General features: G+C 39.6%; 1 protein-coding gene and 1 long non-coding RNA gene across 5 annotated transcripts in view; both read left to right on the top strand.

Annotated features, from left to right (window-relative positions):
* The window catches only part of LOC144685408 (uncharacterized), a 1,061,419-nt gene that overhangs the window by 857,389 nt on the left and 185,791 nt on the right, over window positions 1-18,239 (top strand). The gene's annotated exons all lie outside the window — the stretch shown is intronic.
* morn5 (MORN repeat containing 5) lies at window positions 80-15,335 on the top strand. 4 transcript variants are annotated; one of them, XM_078549627.1, is made up of 6 exons: window positions 80-187; window positions 5,552-5,724; window positions 6,206-6,353; window positions 6,604-6,712; window positions 7,135-7,266; window positions 14,488-15,335. In XM_078549627.1, the coding sequence occupies exons 2-6, from the start codon at window positions 5,564-5,566 to the stop codon at window positions 14,595-14,597; spliced, it is 660 nt and encodes a 219-aa protein (XP_078405753.1). In that variant the 5' UTR covers window positions 80-187; window positions 5,552-5,563; the 3' UTR covers window positions 14,598-15,335. The 4 variants fall into 4 exon arrangements, with proteins under 4 accessions (XP_078405753.1, XP_078405756.1, XP_078405754.1 ...); XM_078549630.1 differs by having other exon boundaries at window positions 86-187; window positions 5,552-5,795; XM_078549628.1 differs by lacking the exon at window positions 5,552-5,724 and having other exon boundaries at window positions 91-187.

Below are 18,239 nucleotides of genomic sequence, written 5' to 3'. Positions count from 1 at the left end.
TTATTTATTTGTATACATATTAAAATATTAATTGTTCCGCTATGCAACTAACTTATCAAAGTTTGTTTCTCATTTTCTTTTTCTCTCATTGAGAGGGGTGAAAGGGCATTGCCATGGTGACACTGTTGTTCCCTGAAGCCATGGAGTACACAGGCAGCAGCTACATTGGGGATTACCATAATGGCAGGTATGGAAAGAACTGACTTGAAATATCAACTTATTTATGACCAAGGAGACACCCTGGGAGAAGGGGCCTCATCATTGGCCTTGATGGCTAGTTGACAAAACAGGAAGCAAAGGAATTGGGGAAAGTTAGATGAATGGAGCTGGGTGCCAGACTAACATGCAGACCCTGGCACCGTGTTGTATTGATTGAGGGATAAATATTGGCTAGGACACAGAGAATAACTCCCCTGCTCTTTGAATAGAGCCATGGGATCTTGGGGGCCTCAATTTGACGTGTCCAAAAATCAGCATCTCTGACAGTGCCACAATCCCTAAGTACTGCACTGCAGCAGTAACACTGGCTTCGCCAAAGAGGGTGCCCATCATCTACCACCAGCAGGGGAGAGGCTGCCTATTCAGCAGAAAGTTACCACAGGCTGACAACATCTGAACACAGATTAACACTTCAGCTGGAAAATGAAAACCTTCACCTGTTGCCTTTGTTCCCCCTTTCAGATGCCGAGTGACCTGCCTTGTATTTCCAGAGTTTTCCATTTTCCGGTGCCTGCCAAAAAGCACTCTTGCTTCTTCGGTCAGAAGATTGTGGGTTCATGGTTCCACTGCAGCAACTTGAGCATCAAAAAAAAACTAGGCAGACATTCCAGTGCAGGACTAGGGATTGTGGCACTATCAGAGGTGCTGATTTTCAGATGAGACATTAAACTGAGGCCCCAAAATCCCATAGCACTATTCAAAGAAGAGCAGGGGAGTTATTCCCTATGTCCTAGCCAATATTTATCCCTCAATCAATATCACTGAAACTGGATTATTTGTCCCTTATCACACTGCAGTTTGTGGGAGCTTGCTGTGTGCAAAATGGCTGCTGAATTTCTTCCTATACAATTGTCACTATGTTTTTTAAATGTGCTTCATTAGCTGTAAAGCTTTTTGGGGCATCCCACGGTCATGAAAGGTGCTAAAAAAATTAACATTTTTCTTTTTTTCACCATCTTCAGTTTTTCTGTTCAATTCCATCATCTATTAGGCTCTTGATATTTTTAAACATTTTTTGTAATCACAACATAATTCCCTTACATGTGACAGTGTTACTCTGAAATGATGCAGAATACATCAACAACTCTTACCACCTTCAATAAATCAACATAATGTGACAATTATTTTATCTTTAAATATTGTTTTAATTTGTTGCGATTATAGTCTTTTCTTCAGCTCTTGACCAAAAGCAAGTCCAAACCACAGCGCCACGATCTCCAAGGAGGCAGGTCCCGGATCCACCCCAACCAGAACTGGGATCAAACCCCATACTGTTTGCACCAATCTGATCCACACCAGCCATCCAACTAACTGATCCAACCAACCTCCCAAGGAGTCTAAGTTGCTGTGGCATGTTATAGTCCAGAGCTATGAATAGTGATGGGAGAGGTTCTAATTTTGTTTCCATCACATGGCTGACCAGGAATCTCTCTCACTGCCTGCCATTGCTGTATGTTGGGAGGATTTACAGGTTGATACTCAACCTGTTTATTCATGTTACAAACATACCTTACTTGGTTACCAAGTCCTGGAGGGGGACTTGAACCTGGAACTTCCGGCTCAGAGGCCAAAATGACACCCACTGCACCACAAGACCTCCTGGGATTATAGTACATACTTAAATACAATAGGCACAGAGTGAATGTATAATTTGATCTTGGTGGTATTTAAACATTCATTATTCTTTTATTGGTCCCAAACCACTAAAGTAAAGGGAAAGAAAGGAAATTTACACAACTTAAATTCAGATGAAAAAAGCCCTTTGGACTATCTGATCTCATCCATTCTAATTCTCAGCTTCTGTTTCTGATAGCCACATCTAGCTGTTTCTTAAATGATGCCTGTGTGTTGGCCTCAACACCCTTTCCGGGAAACTGCTCCAGCTGTTGATCGCCCTCTTCCTAATGTCTGCCCTAAGTTTGCCACTCAAAACTCAAACTCTGTTACACCTTGTCCTACTGCCTGACTTTTCTGAAAGTGTTCTTTCGGATTTACTTTCTCTATATTGTTAATTATCCTCTACACTTCTATTACAAAGTATTCACAATACGGTAATAGGCCTTTCAGCTCAACAGGTCCATGCTAGTGTCATGCTCCAAAGAGCATCCTTGCACCTACTTCAAACTTCAACATATCATCTATTCCTTTCTCCCTTGTGCTTAACTCCCCTCCCCTTGAATGCATCTATGGTATTCGCCTCAAGTACACACCGTGTGAAGTTCCACATTCTAACTTCTCTCTAGGTTAAGGCGTTTCTCCTGAATTGCCTATTGATTTATTCGTGACCAAAAGCTTCTGTGACATCCTGTGACATGTCCTTTTTCAAGGTTGTGAAGTCCTAGTTTATGAAATGTTTTTATTAGCTCTTCCCTTCGACACAGAATCAGCCTTGCTGCTTCTCTCCACACAGCTTCCAGAGATGAATCCCCACTTTACATGGCAAGAACTCAGCATACCAGCTGCAACATGACCAGAGCTCCTTTATAATTCTGGACATTTTAACTTATTGATTTGGCAATACCCAGAATCATATTTGCTCTGTTTATAGCTGCCTTGCATAATTTAGACATTATGAGCAACATTTGTCTTTCTCCCCCTTGACAAGTGCTAACCCATCAATTTCTTGCACTTCTGTGAGGAAGAATGATTTGTTTATATACCTTTTGCATAACAAATGAATGTTCGAGTGTTAGTGACTGTTCTATTGTGATCCCAGCACTCCATCCTCACTCTGTCCTGGTCCTCATCAATATATTCACCAGCAATCACCAGTGCAAAATATGTCTGACAGCCCGTCTTATGGTTTTGATTGAATTAAATGCCATTTAAGAAGTATTTGGGTGTACACTTGCGGTGCCATGGCATACAAGGTTATGGGCCTAATGCTGGAAAATGGCATTAGTATAGTTAGGTACTTGTTTGAGCGGCACAGACTCGATGGGCTGAAGGGCCTTTTTTTGTGCTGTAGACCTCTATGACTCTATTAAAAAGTGAAAACAAATCACTGTTAAATTAATGATGTTGATATGAAAGTAAGTAGGGAAACTACTAATGAAGATTTAGCAGAAATCTACCAACAAATAACTTGCAAAAGAAGGAAAGGGAACAAATTAAATCAATCAAAAAGTTGTTTTGTCAATATTTTCTGTCATTTCAAAAACATAAAACTTAATTGCCCAAATATCTCTAAACTTATTCATTAAATCACCCGTGCCTGGTTAAAAATCCACCCTATAGGTTTTATCCTGAGGGCTACCCTTTCTCATGAGGTTGAAGCTCAAACATAGAAACTAGGAGCAGGAGTAGGCCATTCGGCCCTTCGAGCCTGCTCCGCCATTCATTATGATCATGGCTGATCATCCAATTCAATACCCTGCTCCTGCTTTCTCCCCATACCCTTTGATCCCTTTTGCCCCAAGAGCTATATCTAACTCCTTCTTGAAAGCATATAATGGTTTGGTCTCAACTACTTTCTGTGGTAACAAATTCCACAGGCTCACCACTCTTTGGGTGAAGAAATTTCTCCTCATCTCAGTCCTAAATGGTCTACCCCATATCCTCAGACTGTGACCCCTGGTTCTGGACTCCCCCACCATCGGGAACATCCTTCCCACATCTACCTTGTCTAGTCCTATTAGAATTTTATAGGTTTCTATGAGATCCCCCCTCATTCTTCTGAACTCCAGCGAATATAATCCTAATCGACTCAATCTCTCCTCATATGTCAGTCCCGCATTCCCAGGAATCAGTCTGGTAAACCTTCGCTGCACTCCCTCTATAGCAAGTACATCCTTCCTCAGATAAGGAGACCAAAACTGCACACAATATTCCAGGTGTGGTCTCACCAAGGCCCTGTACAATTGCAGCAAGACATCCCCGTTCCTGTACTCAAATCCTCTGGCTATGAAGGCCAACATACCATTTACCTTCTTTACCGCCTGCTGCACCTGCATGCTTACCTTCAGCGACTGGTGTACCAGGACACCCAGGTCTCGTTGCACATTCCCCTCTCTCAATTTATAGCCATTCAGATAATAATCTGCCTTCCTGTTTTTGCTACCAAAATGGATAACCTCACATTTATCCACATTATACTGCATCTGCCATGCGTTTGCCCACTCACTCAGCTGGTCCAAATCACACTGAAGCATCTCTGCATCCTCCTCACAGCTCACCCTCCCACCCAGCTTTGTGTCATCTGCAAATTTGGAGATATTACATTTAATTTCCTCATCTAAGTCAATATATATTGTGAATAACTGGGGTCAAGAGTTAATCTTTCAAACAATGGTATTTATCTGGATTCCATATCTGTATGAATGTCAGGCATCTGCACATTCACAACCTCAGTGCACAGCAAAAGCTAGTCCTGCTGTGCAGCATTCCAGTTCATATGATTAAAACGTTAAATCGTGTGCCCATGCTTATAGGACATTTCTCCATACACTAGTTTAAAATAAATGGTCTAAAACCTTTCTTAAACTGGTTAATGCCTGTCATAGTGGTGAAAAGTCATGTGAATGCATTAAGTGTTGATGTATAAATATTCTGCAATAGTAATCCCTCGACTAATAGTTTCTAAGTTTGTAGAATGACTGCATTATATGCTTATACTATCGTTAAACTGTTGGCCCCAAATCAATGTTTGCACTTAAACATAGATGACTTCCTAGAATATGACTGCAAACTCCTGAAAATATAATTTTAAAAAATAATCAGAATGAGTTGTCTTACACCATTGGTTTCACAAGGAAACCGAGCCAGCCGTTGCTCAATCCCACTGCACCCAATGAGAAATCATCGTGGTTATATTTAGGCAAGAGCACAAAGCTGAGAACGAGTTCAAGCATGCAGCATTTTGGGAGGTTCAGATGAAATCGTAAACCGCAAAAAATAAAATAAAAATCAGTCCGTACAATCACTTGGAGTTTATTACACGTCCCCAACTCTTTTTAAACAAGAACATGTCTTCACATTTTCTCATTAACTTTTACGATTGAAGTTCATATCATGTGGAATGATGGTGGCACTTCAACAATGGGAGGTCACGCTAAATAAGAGATGATTGATGCAATACCAATTTGCCGCCACCAGGGGCCTGAAATTCCTCTTTCAGTGCAAACCCGGAGAATGCCTGTTTTTGTCCCTGGTTAATGAGTCGCGAAGTTGCAGCGTGTGGAGCTTTGAAGCGTAATTTTTGCGAGTGCAATTTTGTTGGCAGGTTGTTAATTACCAAGAAAAACAGTTGTGTTTTTGTTTCTTTTGGTAAAGAAAGTCATTAGCTCTGTTTAAAATGCTGTACAGTAATTTTACTATTTCTCAATTGCACCAGAGACATCTACTGATGAAAACTGGCAAAATGTTGGTAACATGCAAAGACTATTTGAACCAGGAGCCGACCTTTTTACAGTTGATCCAAGCCCTTCTTTCCCGTGAAACACATCCAGTTGCCTCTGGAATCAATTGCCAATTTTCTTCAAAGACCTTCCTGGCAACTGATCAAATGTACCAAAGCAAAATATTGCAGATGCTGGAAATCTGAAATAAAAACAGAAAATGCTGGAAGTACTCAGCAAGTCAGGCAGCACCTCTGGAAGAGAAATAATTCAGCTCCATGACCTAGAGATGCAACAGGTTTTAAGCAATTGAAAGGGGGGGGAGGGAGGGCAACGGACAAAGGGGAAGGTCTATGGTGTAAACAGGAGGGATTAAATGATAAAAGGGTTGGTGGTGTAAGGCCAAAGGGAATGATAATGGGCTACATCTTTTGTTTCCTTACTTGTTTCATTATCACTTCAATTGAGAAATAATTCCGTTTTAATTAATCTGAGAAGCAATATTCACGCTGGAAGGAAACTCTGTTATTCTGTGAGGGTCATTGTCTCTGCCATACCCAGTGGATACCCAGCCAATAATGATACAACCTTTCTTTTCTTCTACTTCCTGTTTCTCCCTTTCCTCCTCCTTGTTTTCTGCTTTCTCTCAGGATGGAAGGCAATGGGGTGTATATCCTCCCAACAGAAACAAGATATGAGGGCGGAATGAAAGATGGCATGTTTCATGGTCAAGGAACCTTATACTTTCCGAATGGAAACAAATATGTAGCCACCTGGGACAGTGGAGCAATAATACAGGTCTGATTTGAATCTTTTTGAACAGTACCCAAATGTTATCATTTGTTAAGAGTGACAATCATTCAGATTGATTCACAAGCATTTTAATGTTTATTAGTCAAAAAGTAACATCTTTGTGTGATAAGTAATTTTACACACTTTCAGTCTTCCTAATCAAAAATGTCTTCCAGAAAATGTTTCTCTGATAATGGTTGTGCAGTGCTTGCTGCCTGTAGTTGACACTTGTTGATTAGCTACACTTGCCTTTTAGGGTGACTACGTATTTGCAGATGGATTGGAATATGAAGAGGAGTGGACATATTGTGATAAATATGACAGGCGCTTTTACACTGAAATTTGTAATGGATTAAAACCAGCAGGTATTTATAAGAGACCATGATATTTCATAAAGAAAAGAAAAAATAATAAGTATATTTGTGGACTAAAATGTTACTATATAATGGTTTATTTCTTGATACGTGACTGGAATTACTGGTATTCTATATTACATGATATATAATTTCTGCCTTTTCAGTTGCATTATGCCATTTCATGCTCAGGCTATTCAAGGATATTCAGGACATTAACCCAAAAGAAAAATGTATTATAAAGGATAACAACTGTATTTAAGGGCTAATTTAGCCTTGGAAAATTTTTCAAAAACCATTCAAGCTTTCCTGTCATGTTTTGTGACATAATTAGTGCTGAACTCACTGCCATCTGTCTAATATCCTATACACAAGAAATTTGTATATATAGTGGATGTTGTAGTAATCTGTTGATATTTCTGCACTTGGCTAAGGTCGTTCCCAGCTCACAAACTTGGATCCTCCAAGGACAATTCCAGAAGGACATTATGACTGTGGTGATGGTTTCTATAACCCTGCAACCAGAGTAATCACTGGTTACGACAATAAATTTTTACGTAATGCTGGTAAGTTTCTTAAACTCGTTATGAAATTCATTGACTTTTGGGTCCCTATGTGCTAAAGGAGTAGTCTATGGAGATTATAACATTTAAGGTATAGAATTTTCCAATGCTTGCTACATTGGTTCCTGCTTAGTAACAAGGATGGGAACCCCTTGGAGTGTTGTGATAGGTCACCAGATCAATTCAAGGATTAGTGAACAGCTTTTGTTGAGGCAGTCAGTTTGAGGCAGTCTGACAGCCAACAAGTGTCACAATGACAAAAGGGACAGAAACAAGTCCCTATTAAATTAAAAGAAAGGAGCAGAGAAATAGGCTCCAACTTAAAGAAAGAGCTGCTGGGAGCAGACTTTAAGTAAAGAGGGCTGTTAGGACAAAGGTACCCTTTTGGAGCAGTTGTGTTCTGCTTGGCATAGCCACAGATCTGAAAGTGTGCTTGTAAGATAGTGTTTGATAGTATAAGATACCTGGGAATCCATGGAGAAGGAATCTTGGAAGGCAAGATTGAAACCCTGTGAGGTGGGCCATTGTTAAAGCCAACCGAGTGGGAATGATGTTTGGAGATAATTCCAAGGCAGGATCTTCAAATGTGGAGATTGGAAACCCTTGTGAGAAGGACAAAGTTTCAGTGAGATTTTTTGGTTCACACTGTGACAAACGTCTGGGTGGGTTGTTGAGAAATCCATGGAATTGGATTTATTTGCATCTGTCATTTATTGTGTAGTGTGGTGTGTTCAACCACAGTTTGCTTGTTAATTCACATGTACCTCATACTTACCCTGAATGTTAGAGTATAAAATAGATATTGTAAATTGTTTTATCTTTCTGATCTTGTGTAGTGAATTTTATTTTTGTTTGTTCAAAACCCATGGAATCTTGTGACTTTATTCATTTGGTAAGTATCTTGAATCTCAAACTTTATCTACTTTAAACAAAATGTTATTAGTCCCTAACTGATCATAACAAACTCACCTAGTGAACTCTGCAAATTTGAAATATGAACTGGCAATTTGTTCCTTTCCATTACTAAAACACTGTGGAACTTAACAGTTATCTTTAATCTTTAATACTTCATAACTCTGTTTTTCCCTCCACAGATGCTGTCTGACCTGCTGAGTGTTTCCAGCATTTTCTGTTTTCATTTCAGATTTCCAGCATCTGCAATTTTTTTTGTCCTAATCTTTTGTCTAATTTTTGACAGACAACAGTCACATGATAACTCCCCATGCTTATTTCTCTGTTTTTTGTCATCTCTTCAATTCATAAACACCTATACAGATTCATGTTTTTGCACTAATAGTAAATTTTGCACAACATACCATAACACTTCAAGTTTGGTGCCATTTTGACTGTTTTACATGGATACTAAAGTATGTTGAATAATATTGAAGTCTATCTAATAATGTTTCTGAATTAAAATAATTTTATAAGTTGAATGAATCCTATTGCTTATGTGCAAAATTTAACAAATTCTTACTGTGAATTCAGGCAGAATTAATAGTCTATTTGCTTTAAATATTAATTATTTTTGGGACTAATAAGATGCATGTTTTTCTCTGACATTTCTGTCTTGTTCATGTACAGAAGCTGCTGCTGTATAATGTTCCATGTATATTTCTACTTTTGTCTGCACAAAAATGGATGACTTTCATTTTGTACATCAAACTGCCTTAAGCTTATTCTCAATTTACAAAAGCCAAGCCCATCACCAGGGGCACGTCACAAAAAATATATGCCAACAATGTTCCTTCAAGGAAGAAAACAATTGGAAGGCAGTTGGTATCCATTATGCAGAGGAACTGGGTTCCCTTGAGAGAGATAGTATGGGCCAGAAGGCCAGGGCTGTAGAGGAAGAGTAAATGAACAGCTGCAGACGGGAGGAACTGAGGAAGAAGGCTGGGATAAAAGGGACAGACCTGGAGCTACTTCTGTGTAGACACTGCAGGAAGGGACAGGAAACACCAAGGCTTCTGGCCAGGGCTTGAAGCTAGCAAAAGCAGATGGTAGGAAGCATTCAGGAAGTTCTTTACTTGACTCCAAAGACCAGACAGGTTAGCAGAAAGTGTTGCTGTCTCTCTCTTAGGCCTGGGAGTGGCTTAAAAGGATGCACAGGTTCCTCGGCCTTTAACCCACGTGCTTGAATATTCTCTGTAGAGACTGGTGTTTTGTTCACTGATAAACAGGGTGTAAAGCAGTCCCTCCTTTAGCAATTAAGTGCTTAACCTGTTCTTGACAAGGAAAAAGCAGAATTCTCTAACTTATAGCGTCATCATCAAAGTGGAACAGTTTCTATTTCAAATGTAGGATGGTAATGTGACTACTTTTAAATGCTAGTGAAGGTCTAAAGAATATTCCCACTCTAAGTTTTACAATTAATAAAAGTACATGTTCTGAGACAAACATATTGGCCCAGAATTTGTTGAAAAAATAATGGCATGTGAATGACAGGTGCCATTATTCATATGCAAATTGGCCAGCGACTTGTGACGAGGGAGATATATGAATTATGAATCCTGACAAGTTGATGGACGATTTGCGCTGTTCCGTCTTTAACTTCGCAAAACAGCATCTTGCTCTTAACCTTTTCGTGGGTTTCATGAAATCGCTGCATTTATACTTCAAAGTTATCACAGAAAGTTAAGTTTATTAATTAATAGCATGAGTACCTTTTTAACAATGTGATAATTATTAATGCCTGCCAATTAAGTACTCTTGCCCAGAAAGTGAACAATTAAAACAGTGGAGTCTCATTCCTGCAAGTAGTGAATTGCTGTTGGGAGATTTATGGTCTTTTTCTTTTTCCTTTCTGCCTCTTCTGTTCTCTCTCCCTTAGTCCAATCTTTCCTTCCCTCTCTTTTTCTCTCTCTGAGTCTGACTTGACATTAACTCACCCACTCTAATTCAGTCCTTCCCTGTTTATTTCTCAATCCTTAAATCTCAGTTGTTAAGGAGATAAACTGTATGTTCCATCCTTCATAGTTCAATATACCCTATTGCCCTTGCCACACTTTTATCAGCTTGTATATACTTCAAGCAAATTTGTGGGCAAATCTGAAGTGTGCAGGAACAAGCCTAACTAACGGGGCATGCTGTGAGACTCTCCACTCCAGCAAATTCTGGGCCATTGTACACAAAGCGACTGAAAACTGTTCCTGTAAATTTTCATTAAAACACTGAAAATTCCTAAAAACTTTATGTGGCAAATACGTGGTAGTCAGAGGCCATTCTGAGTGTTTGAAGTAACTTAGAAGAATTTATGTGTCAAGATCTATCAAAGGTAGTTCCAGATTTCTAGCAGTAAGTAATAAAGTCTTAAATGGTATTTGCGTTCATTCTCTTTTTTTTCACTTGACCTTTTGCCCCTACATTGGTGCTGTACACTATGCATCATCATCCCACTGGGCAGATGATCTGTGGTTTCTGTTAACACCACTATGTCAATGGCAACAACAGGCGCAGTTCAGATGCATTACATCAGCTTTCCACTTACTTCCCCCTGAAACTCTCTGTACTGGCCAAAGGCTGACAAACCTCGGTGGCCTAAAATAGGGAAACTCAAGGAGAATTGAACCACGGAACTTCATCTTACAATATGAAATAAATTGCTTATACTTTCAAACCCCCCTGACTCTCTGCCTTATTTTTTTGATACATAAAATATACATTTTTGCAAAGGACCAATTTATGATCTTTATTATTGTAAGGTTCTTTAACAATTAATTCTTTTTTGCATCATTTAAGAGGGATCTTTGTATCTATTTAAATTAATCAAGTGTTGATAATTACTTTTATCTGCTGCAGCATAACTTGGCTATTTTTTAGTGTTGATTCCAACACTTATAATCTCATAATAAAAAGAAGTGGTACCTGAGAGCCAGGTAAGCTGTGTTGCTAACCAAGGGACTGGTTTTCATTTTTTTGAATATCTCAGCTGGGTGTAGCAGCTGTGAAAATGGTGGTTACCTCCTTTACATACAACCTATATCTCTCATATAAACACGGTGCAGCTTCAGTGTGAGACATACCAAGGTACTGGAACATGCTGTGTGCTGCAACCTTTGTTCAGCAATTCGGGGAATTGTGATGCACATTTTCTTTCCAGAAACGATACTGGTTTTTGCTCTACCCTTTGTACAAGAAACAGATTGGGGCACAATGTGTTAGGTGTGTTGTTTTTTTGAAAGTTTCTGTGTTCAATCATTCTTTATAGATACAGTTCCCTCTACTTACTTAAGGCATAAGGCATTGATAAATGGGGAGAAACTGAATGTGAAATAATGATCACTCTTAACTGATTTAAAGTGTCCTGAGACTAGAACATGTATAGTCCAACACACTGCTAGCTGCCAAGTGACAAAGCAGTTCCATGCATATGTGCACACCTCTTGTCTTCTGAGTTTGTTGCCACTTTTCTATCGCTGTGAATATACTAGCATAACAGCTTGGCTGGAAGTAACATCAGAATGGGAAATATGCTGGTATCTTATGTGTTACCACACAGACCCTGACTGGCAAGTAGAGGATACCTCCAATACTGTGCTGTAGATAGTGTGGTGCTTAGTTACTTCATACCCAGCCAAAACATCTGCAGGCTCTTATTCTAGACCCTCCTCCAGAGCAAACCAGTGTTTAATTCTTCTGGTGTTCTTTTTTACTGCCAATTTTCATTGGGTTTTGGCACTGTGCCACAGCATGTAAGGAGAAGACGCATGTATTTCCGGATGATACTGTATGAATTGGTAGGCAGTAGTGCTGCAGAACTGTCCTCATACAACAACTTGCATTTCTATAGTGCCTTTAATGGCTCGCGTTATCAAACAAAAGATTGACACTGAGCCACATAAGGTGATATTAGATCAGATGACCAGAAGGGTTTTAAGGAATGTCTTAGGAGGAAAGCCTGGTGGAGAGGCAGAGAGGTGTGGGGAAGGTATTCCAGAGCTTGAGCCCTAAACAACTGAAGGCACGACCACCAGTGATGGAACAATTGTAATTGGGAATATACAAGAGGCCAGAATTAAAGGAGCACAAATATCTCAGAGGGTTGGGGGGTGCTGGAGGAGATTACAGAAATAAGGAAGGGCAAGGCCATGGAGAGGTTTGAAAACAGGAACGAGAATTTTAAAATCAAGACATTGCTTGACCAGGAGCCAATGTAGGTCAGTGAGCACAGGACTTACTGCGAATTACGATACAGGACTTTTGTATGATCCCAAATTTATGGAGGGTGGAGAATGAGAGGCTGACTAGGCCAGTGTTGGAATAGTTGCCTACAGGAAACAAAGGCATGGATGAGGATTTTAGCAGCAGATGAACTGAGGCACCGGTAGAGAGGGGTGATGTTATGGAGGTGAAGTAGGTGGTGTTGGCATTGGTGGAGATAGATATGGGATTGGAAGCTCATCTTAGGATCAAAAAGGATACCAGGGTTATGAACAATCTGATTCCATTTCCAACAGTGACCAGGAAGAGGGATGGAGTTAGCACCTGGGGAATGGAGTTTGTGCTGGGGACAAAAGAAATGGCTTTGGTCTTCCTGATATTTAGCTGGAGGAAACTTCTGCTCATCCAGTAGTAGATGTTGGACAAGCAGCATAACCAATCAGAAGCAGAGGATGGGTTGAGAGAACTGATGGTGCGGTAGAGCTGGATGTCATCAGAGTACATGTGAAATCTGATGTGTTTTTAGACAATGTTACCAAGCACATAGATGGAGGGGGCCAAGGGTAGATCCTTCAGGAACTCCAGATGTCACGGTGCAGAAGAGGGAATTCAGGCCTGCTAGCAAAAACTGTGCTGTAATATAAAATATAGCATTGGACATTGAAAACATATATTTCACAGTAGGTACTAATGGTGATGTTTTATCACGTCGCTACTTTGACAGAGAAGGCATAAAAGGGGAAACTCCATTTTATACTCATTACTACTTTATCACTAAAATTACTAAATTTAAATTACTAAAATTAGAAAGTTAACCTTTAGGTCCTGATATTGGGATATATTACAATAATGTATTTTGCCACTTGTTAAATCATAAAATGACTTGAGCAGAGTGTTACATGCTCTTTAGCAGTGTTTTGGGGGGGTGGGTGGGGGGTGGGGGGGGCACGGTGTGGGGAGAAGACATTATGAAGAGTGTGCTTTATTATATAATTAAATTTTATCACAACATTTAAAGAGGAAATCATACAAGTTGTTGTATTCAAAATCTTGTTATATCAGAGAATATATATTTGGCACATTATTTACCCAAATGTTTGAAAAATGCGTTAGAATATATAATATTGTGTTCCTTTGCAAAGATAAAATGGTAAGACTGAGATCCTGCCAATGATCAAATCCCGGCCAAATAACAATTTCCAGTTGATTATAGAGTTGTGTTATGTTAAAAGGAGAAAATGTAGCTGCAGTCTCAAAGAGTAAATTATACAAAAGGTGAGAATATGCACAGCAATTGTATTTAAGCTTTAATTACCATATGCAAACAATTGCAGTTAAGCTAAATGGTAATTATAGTTAGCTGGTAGCTGGTACGAATGAAACCACAAGGATTAATTGCGCTTTAAAAAGTGATAAAATCTGTTTCTTGAGTTTGACCCAGTGTCACAGGACGAGAGAGAATAAGAGAAAGTAGTTAGTCTCCATGCAGCTGGATGGAATCAGCCTGGGCATCTGGGATTTAATTTGGTGGCCACACAGCCAGGTAGAGTGTGAAAAGGCTAGTCAAGTGGCTGTTAAGGCCATCGTCACCAATTATGAACAATCAGGGAAGGATTTAAGCCTTGTTCATGACAATAGCCTAGTTCATCTTGTTTCATGGGTTACCACTGAAGAGGTTGCAGCTGCACTGATTCAAATTAGCCATAAAACCTACTGCAATTATCCTACAGGGTTCTACTGAAGCTGGAATATGTTTATCATCCAGTATTATGAGACAGTACATGGCCACCAGAATGGTGTATCCAACAAAAAATGCAAGTTAGCAGATGTAATTGATGTAACAGGGAGGAGGTGGTCTGACATGATGCCCATCATAAGTCATAAAATAACAAAGAGTGCATTATTGGAACCTTCCCTGATTTAACATGCAAAAAATACAAATGTTTGGGTCTGAGGGATTGAGTCAATTTAAATGTAATTGCAGCTTGCTGCAGTCTGAACTTTACTGGCAAAGTTCCATTTTCATCTGACAAATTACAAGGAAATGTCTGTCTGTACTTTCAGATGATGATGAGCATGAATGGATAGTCCGGACCTGTCGGAAGGGTTGGGATCAGATAACGGGATACAGGCCTGAACTACACCAGCAACAACTACCCAGATATCCTTCATGATTGGAGCTGAGCATTGTGATACCCACGATAATGCCTCACAGTACCCTCATTCCTTTGGTGTTTTTGCATCATGTAACAAATCGTACAGAATTTGTTGGAAATAAATGCTTCTCACGCATCATCCTTTACTCTAAAAGAATAAATTCATTCACAAAATACATTTATAAAGTTATGATTTATTTCATTGGAGAATCTAAGGAAATATTAACTTCAATCTTTCCTTCATCCTTTATTCTCTATATATATTTCCTGTAAGGTATGATTCATAAGTTTTCAATGTAAAATTTTTCTGCCCTGATAATTGTACTGAACACAGTTTTGATTTGACACATGCTGATTAGTATACACCCAAAAAGTAAATTGAGCAATGTTTATACTGATGTGTGCATATGTCCTTGATAACTGTTATATGAACCTGTTCTGCTAATGTTGTAATTGATCCCCAATCTGTTTAGCCTAAAGTAGTTTATCACTACAGTACTAACGTACAGGATTAGCAATTTAAGCCAAATGCAGTCCCCAATTTGTGATCGGGACTTTTATCCTCTGAGATTCATGATTATTGATTGTAATTTTAACTATTGTCCTTAAATGCTGCGAATGTTTTTCCTGGTAATAGTTAAGGATAGCTACTCCGTTTTATAGCTATGACTGTGAGGTGGAAATATTGTTGTGCTTCAGTGGTCGCATACACCTATATACTGTTTATCAGTAAAAAATAATTAAAATGCAATTAACTGAAGTGTTTGTGGAGGAATAGGAAAGATACTCATTACTTTGTAAAATTGAAAGTTATAACCTCTATCTTAAAGCAGATGTACATTTACATTTTACATTTGCTCAGCTAATTGAATTTCATTCTATTTGTCAATTTTAACTAATTAACATAACACCTTTGACAAGCAGGAGCTGCTAATCTTTCGGGACTGTTTATTGAGATACACGAGCCTTTTCCAGTCTTATGTATCCCAACAAAAGGTTATCAAACTCCTTGTCTAAGAAACATAATGACTCACATTACACCTTTTGTCGATCCTGAATTTACTAGACGAGTGCAGCTGTACTAAATTATTTATGTTATAAACCTGTTAGTGCTCCATGCCTATCACAAAATTGGAAGGAGATTCGTATGTTGATTCTTAGGGCAGGAAGTTAATTCCAGTTCATTTCACTTTGGAAATAGAAGTAATACATGGACACTGAAATGTTTCTAATGTGCTGGTGTCAGTGCATGATTGTAATCTCTCATCCTCTGATCTATCTCCATACTCTGAAGCTGCAGGTTCTTCTGTTCTGGCAGCAGTGAGCGGCCTGAGACTCCTTTCAAGTACTGATTGCCAGCTCCGAGGCATCTCGCTGATTGGGGAGGGTGGGAAATCAGCCAGCTCCTACGCTGTACTGGCCAGCAGTATATGGAGCTGGAGGACGGGAGGCGATCCCAGTGGATCAGTATAGGAATTGGCGGCAGGGCAGTGTAATCTTGTGTGCCCAGACGGAGCACAATTGTTCCTCCTGGACTCACAAAGATGAAAGGGAAAAAGAATATGACTGTATTTGGTGGTCTCTTTAAGGATTGCTGATTGGGCTGTTCCATGCCAAAGAGCACTCAGTGGAACGTGCATGGTGCTGGCCTGCCCACTGGCTCCATGCAAATCACATTTGGATCTTACAATGGGCCCAGAAGCCCAATTTAATTATTTTAAAAAGTATCCTGTTTGCTTATCACCTTATTTCTCAGCATAAACAGCAATGGACAATCGGACCAAGTAACCTGTGAGCTGGGTTAGCAGTGGGGGCAGTACAATTGGCTCCAATGCCTCCTCAGCTATGGGAGGCAGTTGTGGAAGGGAGGGGAACTCACCAAGTTTATTGCTAACCATTGACCACTTCTGGAAAACTCATATTTTTGAAAATGTATAACCACAGCAGATTATGATGCCTACCACAGTTGCACAGTCTAATCGTTATACAGGCTGACACATGGAGTATGTCCAAATAAGCAAGGTGTGAGAGACAGACTTTATTTTAAACTACCAGTTTAGATCCGCAGTAATTGTAGACTTGAGACTTCAGTATCTTTCTCTGCTCCACAAACCAGTGAAAATTTATACACTAGAATGGCGATTCTGGGCTTGTGGCAAGAATTTTAGTGCTGCATCACAAAGGCAAACACTTAAGGACTACTTAACATTTCTTGCGGATGAAACTTGTTTTAAAAAATATAAAGGAAAACTATTGATCCAAGACAGTTGCACTCTAGAAAGACTTAATTGTTTGATGACTCATATTCCTGAAATATTTTTTTTCATTATAAGTCTCGTCTTGAAGCAATTTTCAATAGGACTATTAACATTTATCAAAATGGTGGTAAGTAACACACTTCCATACAATACTGTACCAATTTAAAGTTACCTCCTCCTTAAATTATTTTACGGACTGGTTCTGTTGTTAGAGGATTTATGATGTCTGTAATTGTACATTGTGTAAACAAAACAAAGGGTACTATTTGTTCCAGCATTGAAATTGCTTCCTGTACTAAAGGAGAGCTTCAAATCACAGTCCTCAGCAATCAATCCCGCAGGTTTGAAATCTCTTAACTCCTTTATTTTATGAAGAGTGGGACAAGGTTAAGTTCTTTACAAGCTATTTTTAAATACTGTAAGGCTATGTCAATCACGTTAATGATTTGGATCTGAATGATCTGAGCACAAAGCTCTCAAGGTTTGTAAATACAATTGCTTTGGTATAGCTCATGCACCGTGTGGCATTAAATTCTCACCCCAATGTGTACAGAACTTTTTTTTTTCTTCAATTGCACAAAACATAAGAAGATTACCATCATTCAGCTCCAGCAGTCTGATGCCAATCTGCATCCTAGCCAGGCCAACTCCATTCATTATAAAGAGGTGAGGGTTTTAATAAAACTGATGGTGACAGCAAATAAGTATAAAATGCTGGAAGTGGACAGATTAGTCGACGAGATGAAGGCAACAAAAGAAGAGCTCAGTGTCGTGCCAAGATCAGGATTCAATAAGGTGGGGGTGGGAGGGAATGATGCCGAACTCTTTGCTAAGGAAAAATTGTACAGGGGTGGGAGAGTGGAAGGTCGGGGAGGGGGTGGTGGGGGCAGTGTGGTGGTGGTATCATGAATACACAGCAAGGGTAAGATGAGAAGAAGGGATGGGAGTCAAAGGGAAGTAAAGGGGAAGAAAGACCTGGAGGGCAGCTTGTACCTAAGAGTTGTTGAAGATTGTGATCCTTTACACCTGAAAGGAAGAATAAGAAGCTTTTTGCTGGTGTCGGATGAGACAGGAGAAATACCCAGATTGTTTACTGCAGGGCACAGTCACACAGCTTAGAAAGATTCAGGGATAGAAAGAGGAACATGGCACACAGTCAGCAGGATAGAGGGGACGTCTTGAAGCTGAGAAGAGGAATCACAGAAACCTGTGCTACCAAACAGGTACGATGTAGCTGCCAACTGTGGGAATAAAGAAGAAGGCTGAGGGGAGGATGGCCAGAATGCTACCCAAGGCAGGAGAGTGCCAAAGATTGTAGTTATAGGAATTTGATAATTAGGGGAATAGGGTATCCTCTGCATTCACAATTGAGCGTCTAACAGGGTGTGTTATCAGGGCAGGA

This window comes from Cetorhinus maximus, chromosome 10 (assembly GCF_964194155.1).
Source record: "Cetorhinus maximus chromosome 10, sCetMax3.hap1.1, whole genome shotgun sequence".
Classification (NCBI taxonomy): domain Eukaryota; kingdom Metazoa; phylum Chordata; class Chondrichthyes; order Lamniformes; family Cetorhinidae; genus Cetorhinus; species Cetorhinus maximus.
This window is presented reverse-complemented; position numbering and strand designations above follow the sequence as displayed.